This window comes from Schistocerca nitens, chromosome 5 (assembly GCF_023898315.1).
Source record: "Schistocerca nitens isolate TAMUIC-IGC-003100 chromosome 5, iqSchNite1.1, whole genome shotgun sequence".
NCBI classification, from domain to species: domain Eukaryota; kingdom Metazoa; phylum Arthropoda; class Insecta; order Orthoptera; family Acrididae; genus Schistocerca; species Schistocerca nitens.
This window is the reverse complement of record NC_064618.1, coordinates 169439961-169460284: the sequence shown is the minus strand read 5'-3', so window position 1 is coordinate 169460284 and position 20324 is coordinate 169439961. Positions and strand designations below refer to the sequence as shown.

The following is a 20324-nucleotide window of genomic DNA, read 5'->3' as shown; positions in this document are numbered from 1 at the left end:
TAGAAAGCAATGGTCAGTACTTTGAATAAAATGTTTTTACTTTTCAATTCAAAATTAGTTTCATTTTCACAAAAAAAACTCATTTCATACCGGTACACCTGGTAAATGCAGAGTTGTAGATGTAGACTCTACATGTTCGACAACACCTTTTAGGCAGGATGATCCCCACTGTTGTACCTGGTTGCAGAGATACGCGGGACTCTGGATTCGACCCTGTGAAGGCAGGTACATGCCTCAAGGCAACTGCTGCAACGCGCGCCAATCTTGCGCAAGGCAGCCCGCAAGGACGCAGGAAACGCCTGCGCCGCGGCACTACGCAGAAGTGAGTCGCATGCCACGCCCCCCCCCCCCCCCCTACAAACAGTACTGCAATTTTCCCCACTCAGTGACTTTATAGCAGGGAGTAACATCAGGCGCGGGAAAATTTTCCTTGATGCTTGTTTCCCCTACACTGCACATTTTCCTCCTCGCTTTTTACATCCTTTCTGCTCCATGACTCAAACGCGATCGACGCCATAAACAAAACCCACAATAAGGGTTTGTGTAACCCGCTGCAGGGTTTGTGTGTCCCACAACTTCCAGTACTTCACAAGCCCTGTGCAGCTCAATTTGAGGGTAAAAAAATTGTTTACTCATTTGTTATTCCTACGCGATGTCTATTTGGGAAACAACGCTGCAATGTGCCACCAACGGAAAGTCTAAGTGCAGCGCATACTGCCAGCACCAATTTACGGAAGATAAACATGGACGTTAAATGTGCAAAATGTTCAGTTCAAAGGTTGACAGATGACGAACGAGAAATAAAATGATATGTGCGCTGAACATGAGAAAGGTCAATAAAACAAATGGACAAGGGAAGACAGAAACAAAAGAAGGTGGGCTGGAAATATAGCGAGATGAAATGTTGGGAGGTGGACGAAGAAGGTTTTGGGTTGGATTCCTAGCGGACGACTTAATGGAAGATGGAGTGACGACATAAACAAACTGCTTGGAAGCTGATTCCAATAGATGAGGGTCGTAACGCATGGAGAAATTTGGAAGAGGCCTCTAGCTTTAAGTGGATGGTGAATGGAGGAGGAGGAGGAACAGCAAATCATCTACTGTAAATAGGGGAAGGTAATGACGTTCTTCAGTTATCGTGAAAAGGATCGCTGTATTTTGTAGGTACTTAATGTAGACTTAAATTTAGTTCTGATTCCGTCACCTATTGTTAAGTACAAACCACCTGGTTAAAAAAATGGTTCAAATGGCTCTGAGCACTATGGGACTTAACATCTATGGTCATCAGTTCCCTAGAACTTAGAACTACTTAAACCTTACTAACCTAAGGACAGCACACAACACCCAGCCATCACGAGGCAGAGAAAATCCCTGACCCCGCCGGGAATCGAACCCGGGAACCCGGGCGTGGGAAGCGAGAACGCTACCGCACGACCACGAGATGCGGGCCACCTGGTTAATATTTAATTTGGAAATTATTTTTTTAATTGTCAAAACCACTTCACTTACACGTAATATTCGTTATATTTTATTTTCGTAACCGAAAGTGTATAAATGTCTGTGTTGTGGTCTCTAGTCCGAAGACTGGTTTTCCTGTACTTCTCCACGCTGGAATATTCCGTGCAAGCGTCTTCATGTCGTCGTAACTACCGCATACGCCCATTCCAATCTGTATTCAATCCCTGGACTGCCTATCATTTTTAACTCGCGCACTTACTTCCATTACGAAAATGCTTTCTTGATGCCTCTCTCCTAGTTAAGGTGTGCCACCGATTTCTTTCGCCAGTTCTATTCAGTGCTTCCTCCCCAGTTATGAGTAACAAGCGGAAAAGCAGCCTACTCAGCTCCCGGAACCCACTCGATTTTACGCCCAATCAGGTATCTGCCACACTTCCCCCAGCACATTTGATCGCAGTACACATTATTTGTTTAACTGTCGGCATTTTAAGTACAATTCTTAATTCCGTCCATGAAGAATTCGTTGTGTAAGTCACATACTTTGGGAGGTGTGTGTTACGATATCTTTCTCCTCCAGTGTAAGAATACCTGTGTCACCAACGAAGATTGAATTTTTGACGAGACAGGTGTCCTGGTGTTCACAGATGTGAAAAGTAAGGAACTATCAGTTTAACACTAAATCACAGCTGTAAAATAATAACACGAATTATTTACAGATGAATGAGAAAACTGATAAAAGGCGACTTCGGCGAAGATCAGTTTGGATTCCGTAAAAATGTTTCAACACGTGAGGCAAAACTGATCCTACGACTAATCGTAGAAGATAGATTAAGGAAAGGCAAACCTACGTTCCTAGCACTTTTAGACTTAGAGAAAGCTTTTGACAATGTTGACTGGGATACTGTCTTTCAAATTCTGAAGGTGGCAGGGGTCAAATACAGAGAGCGAAAGGCTATTTACAATTTGCACAGAAACCAGATGGTAGTTATAAGAGTCGAGGGGCATGAAACGGAAGCAGTGTTTGGGAAGGGAGTGAGACAGGGCTGTAGCTTACTTATCCCCCGTGTTATTCAATCTGTATATTGAGCATGCAGCAAAGGAAACAAAAGAAAAATCCAGAGTAGGAATTAAAACCCATGGAGAAGAAATAAAAACTTTGAGGTTTGCCGATCATATTGTAGTTCTCTCAGAGACAGCAAAGGACCTGGAAGAGCAGTTGAACGGAAAAGACAGTGTCTTTAAAGGAGGGTATAAGATGATGATCAACGAAAGCAGAACGAGGATAAAGGAATGTAGTCGAATTAAATCGGCTGATGCTAAGGGAATTAGATTAGGAAATGAGACACTAAGTAGATGAGTTTTGCTATTTGGGGAGCAAAATAACTGATGATGTTCGAAGTAGAGAGGATATAAAATGTAGACTGGCAGTGGCAAGGAAAGCGCTTCTGAAGAAGAGAAATTTGTCAACATCAAGCATAGATTCAAGTGCCAGGAAGTCTTTTCTGAAAGTATTAGTATAGTGTGTAGCCATGTATGGAAGTGAAACATGGACGATAAATACTTCAGAAGCTTTCGAAATGTGGTGCTACAGAATAATATTGATTAGATGGATAGATCACGTAACTAGTGAGGAGGTACTGAATAGAACTGGGGAGAATAGATATTTGTGGCAAAACTTGACTAGGAGGAGGGATCGGTTCGTAGGACATGTTCTGAGCCATCGAGAGATCACCAATTTAGTACTGGAGGGCAGCGTGGAAGTTACAAATCGTAGAGGAAGACCAGGAGATAAATACACTAAGGAGATTGAGAAGGATGTAGGCTGCAGTAGTTAGAGTTGAAGAAGCTTGCACAGGATAGAGCAGCATGGAGAGCTGCATCAAACAAATCTCTGGACTGATACAAACAACAACAACAACAACAACAACAACAACAACAACAACAACAACAACAACAACAAGTCTTAAGCACTGCTATACCCTAATCTCGTACCATCGAAAAAAACCTTTTTTGTTTATTTCCCTTCCATCTGACTGGTTGGATAGTCAGCCATATGTCACAGGAGTCATCTTCACAACGTATCAGCTATTTGGAATAATTTCGCATAACCAACTTGTATTGAAATTTAGCTCACACTGAACGTTTACAGATGAATCCACATAAAAGAAAGTAATTTTTGTGTCAGGTGACGTGTGTAAACGTTAAATACATTTTCATTTAGTAAGCTGCAAGTTTCTAAATAAAAATAAAAAACTGCCCATAATCTGGAATCTGTGTATATAGTTATGTTAAGTCCGATCTCAAGTGTTCATTACAATTACTCAAGATCAATAAGGGCGGATGAAAATGGGGCAGATGTGTACAGAAGTCCTACATGAAACACTGGCGCAATACTATTACGACAGCGCATGAGTGCACAGCGACAACTTAAATATATTTGACATATACATCAACCTACAGTCTGTTGCCATATGGCAGAGTGCGGAGCAACTCATAAACCCAAATATATGAAAGATGGAAACATGAATTGTTCTACTACATTACTTCACAATGATTCATTATGATTAAGGTAAGGATACGTAAGTAATTACCACAGTGAACTGCACCGCAGTAACACTTTTAACAATTTTTATTTTATATTTTGACTAATTATAGCTAAAGGTTTCAAATTGACCACTGTGTTGGAAACTAATCAAGAAATTTTAGAGTGACAACAAAATACGACAGGAAGTAAAAAGAAATACTGTTCGTATTTTCTGTCGCAGTGTGTTCACCCTAAAATTTTTCACCCATAAACAACGAGAACGTAAAACAATCAAACTAATGGTGCCTTGTACAGGAAACAATGGTTCACGAGCTTCAGACGCGGTCCTGCAACACGAGCACCGAAAAACAGAACGGAAGTAGCGTCACTCAAAAATAAAAGCTACTCTTACTTCCAGTAGATGAACGAGAATGATGAATAGTCATCTAACTTCTTTTATTGTATGCTCAAAATTACGTACTATTTCAGCTGCAAGAACTGCTTTTCACTCATTGCATGAAATTCGCGCATATTTCACACTGAAATGATGATGGCACACTTTGTTTTGGTTCTGTATGTTGCCAATTTACTGTCTCGTCGACGCAACAAACCGGTAAGTGCAGCACCTACCAAAAAACAAGCCGTGACTGATATTGGATAGCATTGGCCGTGAACGGACAGTCATGTCGCCATTTACGGAAACAGAGATCATAAGTGACGGGCAGAAATGGTTAACACTCGTCGCGCGCGTCAGCAAAATCATTTGTCTCCGTTCTAAGAACATTTCTTGCCCCTGTAGACGAAGTGCAAAACAATTACGTTCTCTCAGCCTGTCAAATACAAAGGTTAATTCTCGAAATCGTAATTGCGTCATTTAAGTGTCACAAACCTTCCCGATCTAGCAGACAGCGATGTACTTTAAAACATTGGGCTGGGTAGCACGATAATTGCTTACTTAACAAAAGAGTGACATAACCTAAGATAAAACAATACTGCGCCACGGATTCTGGAGTATCTGCGAAGTTATCAGTTACATCTGGTGGCACAAGTCACCTAAGGCATTGACATGTAAGAATTGCGACTCCCCTACGTGTGGGATACACTGGAACGACAAGCAATGAATTTTGAAAAGGTTACATAAATTAAGAAAGCGTAACCTACAAATCGACCTTTTTGTTTAAGTGAGGACGAGTTTAAAATGTTTCACATACTAAGTAAGAATAGGAAGCTAGTAATGGAAGCCATTTTCTGTCCTCAAAGTACTAAGACTCAACCGTATGGTCGATCTGACACCCCTCGCGTGTGTACTTTCGCAGCAACGGTCAGAACAGAATCTGTGTGTTCGGAGAGTTTACCATCCTCGACACGTTATGTGGAAACATTATCAGAGAGCGCTGTTTTTTCTTTTGTTTTAGCCTCTTTCCGCATTTTAACTATGCAATTCTGAGACGCAACTGTGCTGACTAAGTAACAGTAGCTTTTCGGGTGTTCTTTCTTCCTTTTTTTTAAGCGGTTGAAACGGGGGATGCACCCTACCCCCGACGTTATTCAATTTGTACACTAAGCTAACTGCAACGGAAACCAAAGAAATATTGGAAAGGGAATTTAAGAACCTGCAGAAGGAGCGAGGACTTTGAGGTTTGCCGGCGATATTGAAAATCTGTCTAAGTGCAAAGGGCTTTGAAGAGCAGTTGAACGGAATGGGTAACGTCTCGAAAAGACACGAGATTATTAACAACAAAAGGAAAGCAAGTCTAATGGAATATAGTGGGATTAAATTAGGTGCTGCTGAAGGAATTAGATCGGGAAATGATGCGATGAGGCAATGAAAGTAGTAGATGAGTTTGCCATTTGGACAGGAAAATAACACAACGGTCGAAGTACAAACGATATAAAATACAGATTGGCAGTAGCAAGAAAAGCTTTTCTGAACAAGAGCAATTTTCTTAACATCAAATATAAATTTTGAGTGTTACGAAGAATTTTTCCTACAGGTATTTGTCTGGAGTGTAGCCTTGTATCTAAGTGAAACGTGGACAATATGCAACTCAGACAGGAAGAGAACAGAAACATTCGAAATGAGGTCCTACAAGCAAATGTTTAAAATTAGGTGGGTAAATTAGATAAGTAATGAGAAGGTACGTACTTAATTAAATTGGGGAGAGAAGAAATTTATGACAACTTGACTAAAAGAAGGGGTCCTCTTCCTCCTCCTCCACCACCACCACCACCACCACCACCACCACCACCACCACCACCACCACCACCATTGGCACTATAACCTGGTTATGTTCTTTCCCTTGAAACCGACATAATAAATGTTGATCAGTACAGCTATGGTGGTTTATTATCAGGAGAAATCAAAAAGTTTCAGTTTCAGGGTGTTGCTGCAGTGTAGCTTAACTCCGATTGGGTATTTAAGCATCGACGTGTAGGCAAGGAATTAGTGTGGCTTTTTCTGTTTTTCCGCGAATACGTGAACTGTGGCGAAGTTTTTCCCAAACGCGTCCAAACAGGATCAACGGGCTTTTATCCTTGGCTACCGGAGGACAAACACTGACTGACATCCATCTCATAATGAAGAGTGTGTATAGGGGCAGGAAGTCTGTTGAAAACCAGCGTTGTGAAATTGTGCGACAAGGGATGTTGCTGCTTCGTGATAACGCACGTCCCCATATCGCAAATGCCGTAACGCAGGAGTTCTATGTCAACTCAAGTGGGAGACATGCTAGAACCCGACCTGTAGTACTGATCGCTCCCCACGCGATTATCAAGCCTTCGACCCGTTAAAGGCGTTTAAGAGTCTACGAATCCTGTCGGACGAGGATTTGCACCAGGGAGTTACGGACTACTACGTGCAGTAGTACCGTCTGTTTCACCAAACGGTTATGTTCAACCTGGTGCGTCGTTGGAATGATTGCCTCAATGCTCAAAGCTATTTTACCTGATTGGCACACCGATTCTAAACTTACGGAAACTTTTTGATCACTCCTTATATTATCAAGACTCAGCTGAGGATTAATAAATTTTTCCGAAGTTATGACCCAGTTTAGACAACATCTCTTAATAGCCATTGAGATACAACGTATGGATACAATATTCTGGGTGAACCTGAACCCCACTGATAAATTTCAGACGATTGTTCACTGATATTTTGTGAGTATTTTGGTATAAAGGGCACTTTGTACCAGAAGGCACATTACAGGGTAATAATACGAGGGTGAGTCAAATGAAAACCTTAAATTTGTAATAAATCGAAATTTCGCGCCGTTATCCTGTAAGTTGGTAAGCGTGCTACAAACAGCATGCAGAATGGGCTGTAGGTGGCAGCATAGTGCAGATGCACACATGCCGTCGCAGTATCAGTATAAAGATGGCCGCCCCACTTGCGACTTGCACCAGAGAAGAACAGCGTTCTGTTATTCGGTTTTTGCGTAGTGAAGGTGTGAAACCTACTGAAATTCATCGACGAATGAAAGTTCAGTACAGTGATGCAGTTTGTCACAGCAGCAAGTCTACAAATGGAGTAGGAAGTTCGCAAATGGTGTGACTTCAGTGGAAGATGCTCCTCGTCCAGGTCAGGCACAACGAGTTGTGACTCCACATAACATTGCAGCAGTTGAAGCCATAATGAAGGAAAACCGCCAAGTGACACTAAATGATATTGCAGCATGTTTACAGATTAGTCATGTGTCAGCACACCACATTGTGCATGATGTGCTCCAGTTTCACAAAGTGTCTGCAAGATGTGTGCCACGGCAGCTGACTCCTGAAATGAGAGAACGACGTGTTGATGCTTGTGAAGAACTTCGGCGCTTTGAACGAGAAGGTGATGGCTTCCTTGCAAGAATCGTTACTGGGGACGAAACCTGGGTTCACTTCCACCAACCGGAAACGAAGAGATCGAGCAAGGAATGGCGCCATTCCTCGTCACCAAGTGATTTCCATATGTTTGTACCACTCAAAGACGCAATGAGAGGAAAGAAGTTCCGTTCTGATGAAGAGATACGCCACGCGGTGCATGAGTGGTTGCGCGTACAACCAAACGAATTTTTTTCTAAAGGAATTTATGCACTTTTTTTTTTTTTTTTTTTTTTTTTTGGGTTTAAGGGCGCTCAACTACTGAGGTCATTAGCGCCCAGTCACAATTGTTAGAGCACATAGAATCTAGTAAAACTCAAGGGGAGGGGGGGGGACACCAGAAAGTCCTTACAAAGATGCAGATAAAATAAGTAAAAGAGTTAGATGTCTTTGGACAAGCCAGTCAAAGTTATAAAACGAAGAACACAAGCAACTGCTCGAGCGTCATCAGCTAAAATATCCGGTAAAGTAGATGGCAGGGACAGGACAACACGAGATTGACTAAAGCGGGGACACGACAATAAAACATGGCGCACTGTTAATGCTTGACCACAAGGGCACTGCGGGGCTGGGTCACCGGAGAGCAGGTAGCGGTGGCTAAACCGGCAATGCCCAATCCGCAACCTGGTCAGAAGGACCTCTTCTCGCCGAGAAGGTCGGGAGGAGGTAGTCCAAGCAGTTGGGAACGGTTTTACTGCCCGGAGCTTGTTTCCTTGAAGGGATGACCAAGTATCCCACCACAACGACACAAGCCTCTTACAAACAACCCCACTAACGTCAGATGACGGGACACAATGGGAGGCTGTCCGAGGCAGGAGGACTGCAGCCTTGGCTGCACCATCAGCAGCCTCGTTCCCAGGCACTCCTACATGTCCGGGAACCCACAGAAAGCTGACAGGAGAGCCATCATCAGCGAAAGAATGGAGGGACTGCTGGATCCGTTGCACCAAGGGATGGACCGGATAGGGAGCTCCAAGGCTCTGAAGAGCACTGAGTGAATCAGAGCAGAGTACATACGATGAATGGCGGTGGCGGCGGGCATACTGAATGGCCTGATGGAGAGCAAAAAGCTCGGCCGTAAAGCTGGAACATTGGTCGAGGAGCCGGTATTTAGAGGTGAAGGCCCCGAGGACAAAGGCACAGCCGACACCATCGTCAGTTTTGGAGCCATCGGTGTAAATAAAGGTGTGACTGGCAAGTCGCGCACGAAGTTCGACAAACCGTGAGCAATACACTGCAGCCGGAGTACCCTCCTTCGGGAGTGAGCTGAGGTCGAGATAAATATGAACCGGAGCCTGGAGCCAAGGTTGTGTCGGGCTCTCACCCTCTCTGAAGGTGGTAGGGAGGGAAAAATCCAATTGTCGAAGCAGGCGACGGAAGCGGACTCCAGGGGGCAGCAGGGCAGACTACCCCCGATGGTAGTTGGAGTTGAGACGGCGTAAGAGGGATGGCCGAGTAGACGAGTAGACGAAGCACCCCTAATCCAGCTTCGATCGGACTATGGACCGATACAAGCGAAGCAGAACAGTGCGATCCGCTCCCCAAGATGAACCACTAAGAACTCTGAGGACATTAAGGGAACGTTTACAACGGGCCGCCAAATAAGAGACGTGCGGAGACCAACGAAGTTTCCTGTGCAATGTGAGCCCTAGAAACTTAGTTGTTTCCACGAATGGGAGAACAACGGGACCGAGATGTAAGGATGGCGGAAGGAACGCTTTATATCGGCAAAAGTTGATACAAACCGTCTTCTCTTCAGAGAACCGGAAGCCGTTTGCCACGCTCCATGAGTATAGGCTGTCTAGACAACGCTGAAGGCAGCGCTCCAGGAGGCATGTTCTCTGGGCACTGCAGTAGATCGCGAAGTCATCGACAAAGAGAGAGCCTGAGACATTAGGTGGAATGCAATCCATAATTGGATTGATCGCGATGGCAAAAAGGGCAACGCTCAAGACGGAGCCCTGAGGCACTCCGTTCTCCTGGAGGAAGACGTCGGACAATACGGAACCCACACGTACCCTAAACTTTCGATCTGTTAAAAAGGAATCAATAAAAAGGGGGCAGGCGACCGCGTAGACCCCACCTGTGCATAGTGCGGAGGATACCGCCTCTCCAACAGGTATCATAAGCCTTCTCAAAATCGAAGAACACGGCTACCGTTTGGCGCTTTCGCAAAAAGTTGTTCATGATGAATGTCGATAAGGTCACAAGGTGGTCAACAGCGGAGCGGCGGCGACGAAAGCCGCATTGGACATTGGTAAGTAGCCGTCGAGATTCAAGAATCCAGACTAACCGAGCATTAACCATGCGCTCCATCACCTTAAAGACACAGCTTGTAAGAGAAATGGGGCGGTAACTAGAAGGAAGGTGTCTATCCTTCCCAGGTTTGGGTATAGGAACAACGACGGCGTCACGCCAACGCATGGGGACCTGACCTTCGGTCCAGACGCGATTGTAGGTACGAAGAAGGAAGCTTTTGCCCGCCGGAGAAAGGTGTGCCAGCATCTGAACGTGATTGGCATCTGGCCCCGGAGCAGAGGACCGGGACAGTGCAAGCGCACGTTCGAGTTCCCACATAGTAAAGGAGGCATTACAAGTTTCCAGATTAAGCGAGTGGAAGGAAGGTCGCCGAGCCTCTTATGCCTCTTTCCTGGGAAGGAAGGCAGGGTGGTAATGGGCGGAACTTGAAACCTCCGCGAAAAAGCGGCCGAAGGCGTTGGAGACAGCCACAGGATCAACAAGGACCTCATTACCTGAGGTCAGGCCAGGTACCGAGGGGTGGGCCTTAATGCCCGACAGCCGGCGCAGGCCACCCCAAACGACAGAAGAGGGAGTAAAACTGTTAAAGGAGCTGGTGAAAGAGGCCCAACAAGCTTTTTTGCTGTCTTTGATGACTCTACGGCATTGCGCTCGGAGTCGTTTGTATCCAATACAATTCGCCTACGTAGGATGGCGGCGAAAGGTGCGTAAAGCACGTCGTCGAGCACGGATAGCGTCTCTACAAGCCTCATTCCACCAGGGGACGGAAACGCGACGTGAAGAAGAGGTAGTATGAGGAATGGAACGTTCGGCAGCATTGATGATAACAGCCGTGAGGTATTCGACCTGACTGTCACAACTGCGAAAATCGTGGTCCGGAAAGGACGCCAGGGAGGAGTAAAGTCCCCAGTCAGCTTTCGGTATGTTCCAGCTCGAAGGACGTGGGGATGGGGTGCAGTGCAGGAGACGAACGACACAGGGGAAGTGGTCGCTCGAATAGGTGTCAGAAAGGACATACCACTCGAACCGACGGGCAAGAGTGGTAGAACAGATCGAAAAGTCCAAGTGGGAGTAGGTATGAGTAGAGTCAGAGAGGAAAGTCGGGGCGCCAGTATTGAGGCAGACAAGATTGAGATGGTTGAAGACATCCGCCAAGAGGGAGCCTCTTTGACAGGATGCAGGAGAGCCCGAAAGGGGATGATGGGAATTGAAGTCGCCAAACAATAAAAACGGCGGAGGAAGCTGAACAATTAGGTGCATCATGTCAGCCCGAGTAACTGCGGATGACGATGGAGTGTAGACGGTACAAACTGAAAAAGTAAAGGCAGAAAGAGTAATACGGACAGCTATTGCTTGGAATGGGGTGGTCAATGGGATGGGATGGTAATAGACATCGTCCCGAACGAGCAACATGACCACACCATGAGCTGGCATACCGTCCACAGGGGTGAGGTCATACCGCTCCGAGGTATAGTGGGTAAAGGCAATACGGTCAGTTGGGCGCAACTTGGTTTCCTGGAGACCAAGGACGAGCGGACAGTGCAGGCGGAGGAGCAGTTGTAATTCCTCCCGATTAGATCGAATACCTCTTATGTTCCAATGTAACAAGGCCATCGCTAGTCAGAAAAAAGGGGGGAACGAGACGGGGGAAGAGCTGGTCACCTCGACGGCCGCGGAGGGCCAGGTTTCGAGGGAACAACGCTACAACCGGCGAGAGGCGGATCCTGTTCCATTGAGTCGTCGCCAGCTGCGGCCGCTGTCCCGGGTTGCGTAGGAGGGGCAGCATCATTTGCCGACGAGAGGCCAGCTGAGCGCCTGGCAGCAGAGCGTCCCGGCGAAACTGAGGACGGCCGGGAGCAGCGACTCACGGATGGAGCGTCAGACGAAACGCGCCGGGGTGGAGAGGGGGATAGAGACTACTTCTTGGGGGCCTTCTTGGAAGTCCGAGGAGGCACAGGGATGGTGGGCTGGACCCGAAGAAGGTCCTCACGCGCGGGGTCCGTTTTGGAACGCCGGACCTCGGAAGCCGGGGTCCGGAACGTTTCCCCGATGGACGCCTGAGAAGAGGATCGCTTCTCAGGCGGCGGGGGGGCAGGAGGAGGAGGAAGGGGGGCGGGGGCCACGGGGGAGGAGGCTTTGGAAGGGAGGGATTTGGGAGGCGGAGGCAGAGACCCCGGATGGGGGGAGGAGGCGGAGGGGGGACAGGATAGGGGTGAGGATACCGCGGAAGGAGGGGGGACAGGATAGGGGTGAGGATACCGCGGAAGGAGGGGACACAACTGAGGCAAATGAAGTGATCAACGGCACGGGATGGAGGCTGTCATACTTCTTCCTGGCCTCAGAATAAGAGAGATGATCCAAAGTTTTGAGTTCTTGTATCTTCTTCTCCTTCTGATATGCGGGGCAGTCTGAGGATCTAGGCGAGTGGATGCCAGGACAATTGACGCACCGAGGTGGGGGGGGGGGGGTGCATGTATGTTCCTCACGAAGAGGACGTCCACAATCGCCACAAAGGGGCTCAGCCTCACACCGTGACGATATGTGCCCAAAGCGCAAACACCGAAAGCAGCGCATAGGAGGCGGGATGTAAGGTCGCACGTCGCACCGGTAGCACATCACCTTTACCTTATCTGGGAGAACGTCCCCCTCGAAGGCGAGGATAAAGGCCCCGGTGTCGATGCGACGGTCTTTGGGGCCGCGCTGGACTCGCCGGACGAAAGGCACGCCTCGGAGCGGAGTAACATAACCACCTCAGGCCAACGTGAAAGTATTATATATAATACGATATTCCCGCCGCTGAGGGAACAGCGTACCGTTGTCATACCGGTCTTCAATTGCATTCAGTGAACCCACGCAGGAGTTTCATATTGGCGAACTCTTTGTTAGTAAGCTTATCCACACTAGTACATACCCTGAGTGAATGGGAAAGTCTGTTTCGAAACAAGACACAGTGAGACACAAATGAGAATGTTATACGAAATGTATTTTGGGTTCACTCTGTATGTTTAATGGTGTATTTCCGTGTATAGAGCCGATATGGTGTTTGGATTTTTGCACAAATCGTCTTCTTCAGTTTCTCTGTTTTGAGCACTCGCTGCCTAGACCCCAACCGGACTGTGGTTGGGTCACAGTAGAGATGGGCAAACAAACGTTTCGAAACAAATGAAACAGTACAATGTAATGTTTCGATACAATGTTTCGAAACAGTGAAACAGTTTGTGTTTTGTAATCTAATAAACCTACACATTTTATCATCTTGAATGTCTACTGTATAAGTATGTCCATATAAACACAAATGAGGTGCGAGAGCGCTAATCATATCGCAGGAAGTATGAAACTATCATTTAAGCTTCTTGGCAGTTTCGTATTTCCTGCAGCAAATGCGCTGCTTTCGTGTCGTGATACTTTCATACTTTTCAATTGGCTGAGGACAGCCATAGCTGAAGACAGAAGAACCACCACGAACGAAACTGGAAGTGGGAGCAAACTGCAGAAACAACGGATATGCTACTGCGATTCCCACATTCCGTTACTATGGGTAATATACCCATCCTGCTAATTTCCATGCACACAAAGGGAATCATCGTGGATAATAGGCACAGTGACTATCAGCCTCTTTATTGGTCATTCTGCATTATTACATGCAATAGACTTCGTCAGTTCACTTACCCTATTAATTTTACAAAATAAATTTTTACATATTTAAGTTGATATTGGGCATTTCTAAAAACTCTTCTAATGAATAGAATGGATTAGTTAACAAGAAGTTGTGAACACTGTCTTTAAATAATTTGTCAGGCTTGATTGACCCATTTTAGACAATTTGTTGTATATTTTAATTGCCATATACTTATGACTATTGTTAGTTTTAGATAATCTATTTTGTGGCAACACCAGAGAAGTACAGGTTCTTGTATAGTAGTCATGCCTTTAATTTGTTACACTTAAATTAGGTAGCTCAGCAAGTATGTAGTTAACACTTTCAAGAATATATCAATTAATAACTTAAAATTCTATATTTAATGAACAATTGTTTACAATATGTTCTATTATCTACCTTAGCCATTACTCTGATTGCTTTCTTCTGGATCACTATAATTTCATTTATTTTTCTGCTGTTTCCGCAGAGTATTAACCCATACCTTAAAACAGATTGAAAAAAGGCAAAGTACGCTGTCCTTACGTACTCAAATGTCACACAACACATCAGTCTCTTCAACAAATAACGCCAAATAATTCGAATAAATAACAAAATATAACAAAAAAATTTGTCTTTCAAGGTGTTTCAAACCGTTACTATAAATTCACCATGCTTCCCAGCCCTTCCCGTTCACCAATACACTATCAGTGATATGTCAAACAGATTGCTTGCAATTATACCTACATCAAATTTATGTATATGCCTAATAACTGTCACTCTACGCTTTTTTATTCAAAATGTTGTAGACTTACTTGCGTTTCTTAATATGATTACTGTACATAAACAGAGAAGCGTATGTTATAAAAAAAGTGTAATTTAACTGAATGATTTTCACTTATTTATTACTTTGAATGTAAATAGTATGCGTTGTTTTATTGTTTGGTTAGTGTTTATAAAGCAGATGTTACGCCATTTCGGAATAGGGCAGTCAGCTAGAAACGAAGCTTTATTTTCGGATATCTTAAACTTCATGCTATTGCTTGTCAAAAAGATTGACACTCTTGAAAGTGTTTCATGAAGTGGTATGTTGTGTTTCAGTACCTGTGCCGAGCCCGAATCTCGTCCGACACAGAGCAGGATGAAACGTCACTGTTTCGATACAATTAGTCCGTTCCAAGCACAGGTGGACTGAAACAGCCTTATTTTGAAACAACGATACAGTTTCTGTGTCTGGCTCGAGATCGAATCTGGTCCGGTTATCAGAGACAGGGGCGGAATGAAACACCACTGTTTCGAAACAGTGAACCACAGCCGTTCCGAAACACTGAAACAGTTCCACGTATCGATACACTGTATCGAAACATAGAAACAGTGGCCAAGTCTAGGTCACAGTGAATACAGGAAACCCCAGGTACGTAGAGTAGAACAGGAAATCCACACACACTGACCCCTATCGCCAAGCCTCGAGCGATCACCATCCGTGCGACTGCTACGGTGGCAGGTTCGAATCCTGCCTCGGGCATGGATGTGTGTGATGTCCTTAGGTTAGTTAGGTTTAAGTAATTCTAAATTCTTGGGGACTGATGACCTCAGATGTTAAGTCCCATAGTGCTCAGAGCCATTTGAACCATTTTGAAAACCGTTTATGATGCTACAGCTTCCATTGAGTGCGGCCAGAATAGTAAGAGATTTAGAACTGAAAGGAGTCAAAGGAGGAGATTCCATATATCCAGAACTATGCCCAGTAGCCCTAGAGAAAATTCGGACATTTAAACACAGAAAATGAAGAAGGAATACGCGTTAGCGAGACAAACCCTAACCATACCTATTTTGTGGATGACTGTTGTATGTCCCTCCATACACATAAAGTTCAACAACCAAAGTGTAAATTAACAATGAAGTCACAGAACCACAGGGTGAATTTTTAATATTTAGGACAGTCTAAGACAGTTACAATCTCTAGAGTTAGAAATTGAAGAGAGGAGTAAAAACGGCCTGAAAATTTTTTTCCAACTAAATAAGCGTTTCGAAACAAGTTTCCGATGTATCAGAAAATGAAATTTTACTATCAGCGTATATTCCTGTTTCAGACGTACGGCAGTGAGTCATGTACATTCTGCGAAAACCATCCGAAAACTGAGGGTTGCTCTGCAAGTCATAGAGGCGTGCCTCTTGGGAATTACTGACAAAGACGGACAGAAAAGAAACGAAGGGATGTTGGACCAGACAGGAGTGAAAGAGGTAAGTGTGAACACATGAAACTGAAAGGGAGGTTGTGGGCAGGGCATGAAATAGTCAGCGGACCAACGAAGCTCCTTGTTGGCATACAAGAGGCAAAAAAAAAAGACAGAAGGCAGATATATCGGAGGTGCGTGGATGACTACTAAACACGCAGGAGAGCGCCAGTCTTGGAAATTTCTAGCGTATGCCTTTGTATCCCAGCAGATGGAGACGTAAGTACATACCGCCGATCTCTCATTTTGACTGGCACAGTAGACACGTTCATCGTCTTCTTGTGTGTCAGAAGATGAAAGAGCTGATGGACAATATCACGGAGCAGACGCTGCACTTTGCATTTGGCGGAGCACGGCCTCCGGCGACGACCTCGACATTTGGTTCGAAGGCCGCCAGGTGGCAGGAGCCGTTACTCCGGTCACGTGATCACGCCACCCGCCCTGGGACGTTGCCCTGCTCCGATGTCCAACTTACGGATCGCTGCAGTTCGTAATACAGTTTATCAGGTTGCAGTCCGATTTCTATGTGTAGCTCTTTCACAAAGTATACGTCTGAATCTGTCAGGTTATCCACGTTACTCTAAAACGTTATTGCAGTCAACATACGAGCTTCTGCACAAGTTTTCACCGTTGGTACATTGCAATTTTTACAGCTTTTTTTACATTTGGGCTTGGCTGCTAGTAGAAGATTTACAGCTATTCGTCCAGTATACTGACAGTTAGTGACCCACGAGAAAGGGTGAGGAGAGGGGAAGGGGGCGGTGATACGTCATTTTACTATCTGGAAGATGCGTGATCCAAATGGCTTCCATTGCCATAATTTAACAACAATTTAACTCAAATGAAATGAATTAAGATAAAATGAATGTAGTGGCAATGAGGAAAATATATAAATGAAAAATTATGCAATAAATGCGTCATCACAACTTCATTTCTGTTAAACTGGGATTTTCTCTCTGGTTGTATCCTTTTACGATTACTCGCACTAACCATTAGTGTATATGAGCACGACTCCCTTTATTTCCGAAAAGAGGTTCTGGCACGGGGTATTTGGAGGAAGATCGTGGTTCTGTATTCCTCAACTGTTTTCGGTGATATTAATTAAATCCATTCATTTAACTTCATTTCAGCGAATTTAATTCAACTATTACGTTCACCTTGTAGCAGGCAACACTGTCCTCCACAACTTCGTTCGCTAAGTGGAAGAATCTCGGTACTGTTTGGGTGTAGTGTACAAAGCCCCCCCCCCCCCCCCCCCCACACACACACACACACACACACACCATTTTTCCGTCGACTGAACTCAATCTTGCCTTGCGTTTATCCTACTGTACAGGATATGACGTTTTTAATATTTTGACTTTGCAGTCAGATGCCCTTCCTATCGCTACAGCCGTAACTTAACCTAAGAGGGAAGTCGTGTAGCGAGACGTGTGAACTTTATTGTTTTTATTATTTTATTTTTACTGCTTGAGATTGGGGACCAGCCCAACACTTGCCAAAACTAGCGCGGAATAACACAGACTGGCCGGTGAAACAAACCGACAGTCGCTAAGTTGCCGGCGGAGTCGAATCGAGCCTGGTTCATTTCCCAGTACTGCAAGCAAACACGCTGTGCATTGACCTATGCGAGCGGGACGTTGCGGCAGGTAACCTATTCAGTGAAAATTTATGAGATGTTCGATTTCAACTCGTCTCAGCTGCGCAGCTGGAACAGTTCCGTCGAGATTTCCTAGCAGGATTTTGTTTGCGTTCTTCCTATTCACGCTAAGCCGTATCAAATGATTATAAAGCTGAGTACACACGGGTGCATTTTTGTTACAGAAAAAACACAAAAGAAAAATCAGACGCTGCATAGATAACATCAGTGATCGATTATCGAACGGAAAATTCGACGTGTTACGTTGCCATTTGAAAAAATATTCAGACGTTTTTTAGGAATGAGTGAACAGAGTTTTACTAAACTGGTGACAGTAATATCGGTCCATACATACTTTCTGCAATCAGGTCAGCCAAGTCAGATACATCTGAGTAAGGGTATCTACGGCACGGTAATAATAGAATGGCTAATATACGCACTCAAGATACTGTCAGCTTGAGAGTTAATGACATTTCAAATAGAAGTTCAGGTTAAACATATGAAAGCACTCTGATGTTTCGACGACTCTGATTTAGTGCTATGTTTATGACACTTCGCTGATTCGATAAAATTCATATGATTCACAGATGGCCACAGCCATTCACTCTCTCTTTGGGATTTATAAGTATCATCTACTGCCTTTAAGAAGTTATAAAATGGCAAACCGTGGTCGCAATCATTCATTTCAAACCCCAAACAACATTTGATCCAAGTGGCTCGAGGTAAACAGTGTTACTTACATTCGCAGCGTCAAGGACAAGTAATAGTGGTTCAAATGGCTCTGAGCACTATGCGACTTAACTTCTGAGGTCATCAGTCGCCTAGAACTTAGAACTAATTAAACCTAACTAACCTAAGGACATCACACACATCTATGCCCGAGGAAGGATTCGAACCTGCGAATGTAGCGGTCGCTCGGTTCCAGACTGCAGCGCCTAGAATCGCACGGCCACTCCGGCCGGCAAGTAATAGTGAAATGACTCAATAGTCAATACTACAATAGTGAGCGTACGGGGTTCTTTTTCTTACATAAATCATTCAGCATTTCGTTTTAATTATTTTGTTCAATAATTGGTTTTTTCTTTATGTCGAATGCTATAATAGAGAAAGAAATTATTACTGCTAATGACTTTGAAGCAAGCGAGGCACAGTTTGGCATTATTATCGTCTCTTCTATAATTGCGTAAGAATACCGAGTTTCTCAGCCATCGTCATTGAGTTTTGATTGTACTTTCCGTGCTTCTGTCAGTGAAAAAGTAGGCAACAGCAAAAAATAGAGCCAAAACCACGAACAGGAATGGTACAGGGGGTGCGGTTCGAAAACCACCTTGCTCGCACACTTTCACCCTCGTCAGTTTTCGCTTCTGAATGTGGTACACGCGATAATAAATTCCACACTCTCGGTTGGGTGCCCTAACTGGTGGATTGGGTCGTCTTGTCTTAAAACAGCTGCGAGTGCGAATGTACGCTAGGATAGGTACCACTACTTTGAATAAATGTTTACATCATGAAACTAATGATGATTGTTACGTTTTGTTAACATAGGTGTTAGTGTACCTCTAAATGCAAGTGCATCCCGTTCTCAGCCAAAGCTCGTTCTTGCTGCTTTGAAGTACTGCAGACGACTACACAGCGCATTATCTTAAAGCAAACACTTTAAGCAGAAGGTTGTGCTATCGCTTTCCGCTTTGACGAAGCAGCTTCTGTTCGTTGCTTCTCGTTAACATCGTAGCTGCCAAAAGCGGTCAGCTGATGCAGTGTGGAGCGTCTGTCCGTTAAGGGCTTTCCAAAGTATTAAGAGCTACGTGGCGTGTTAAGGGCTTGGGATTAATTGACTATGACCTAGAGAAGAGAGAGTACACTGTGGAGTCCGGCTGCGAGCCCTACGTCCAACGTGCGAAGCAGTTGGCAGCAATGTGAGACTCGCGGGTCAGGGGAACACAATGACTAGGCAGTTCGCAAGCTGTTGCACGCCTACATGCTCGTAAGTGTGTGTTAATCAGTCTGTAATACGAAGACAACCATATCTTTACGTTTATGACATATTCCCAGAACATGTGATAAATGATGTACACGAAACTTCTCACTTGTGAGTTAAGTTACCTTCTCGAAAAGCTCCCAAAATTTATTTTTCAAGAGGCCCTTTGAAAAACATTTTAGCTACTGGCAAAGGTAATTGGTGAGAAGGCTTTCTGAAATGTATATTTCTATCACTCAGTCCATTTTACTGAAGAATATATCGTACACTGACCCACGTCGTATTCTGGGGAGACGATACATTCTTTATGCATTTCAGCCTAATAGAGATGCCTCTCAATTTCTCTATACGAAAGCAAATCAGAAGTTATCGCCGTCCGGCCCAAATAGATAAAAACTTGAAATTTGGAGAGGGTGCTGTTCTTATACTTCAAGCATCCGTTAAGAGAGGATTTTTCGAAATTCCATCCCTATGCGGGTGAAATAAGGGATGACGGTTTTTCGAAGGCTCCGCTGCAACGAAAAACGCCTTTGCTTTATGTCCAGTCCGAATGCTGTATCATGTAAGTGACACACACTACCCGTTTCGCGGTAATACAAAACGTGCTACACTACTTTGAACTTTCTGGATTTACTCCGTTAATCCTATGAGGTAAGAATCCCTGACGTCGCAGCAGTACAAGAGGACAGACAAGCGTAGCGTAGGCAGTCTCTTTAGTAGATCAGTTACGT

General features: G+C 44.7%; 1 protein-coding gene across 4 annotated transcripts in view; it reads right to left on the bottom strand.

Annotated features, from left to right (window-relative positions):
- Positions 1–20324, bottom strand: part of LOC126259158 (hexokinase type 2) — a 431236-nt gene that overhangs the window by 204831 nt on the left and 206081 nt on the right. The window contains exon 1 of one of the 4 annotated variants that reach the window (XM_049955709.1): positions 19173–19228. The exons of the other annotated variants lie outside the window; for them this stretch is intronic. Coding sequence (XP_049811666.1) covers positions 19173–19190 — 18 coding nt within the window. The 5' untranslated portion in view covers positions 19191–19228. Of the gene's footprint in view, positions 1–19172; positions 19229–20324 lie in introns of those variants that run through there. 4 annotated transcript variants of the gene reach the window in all.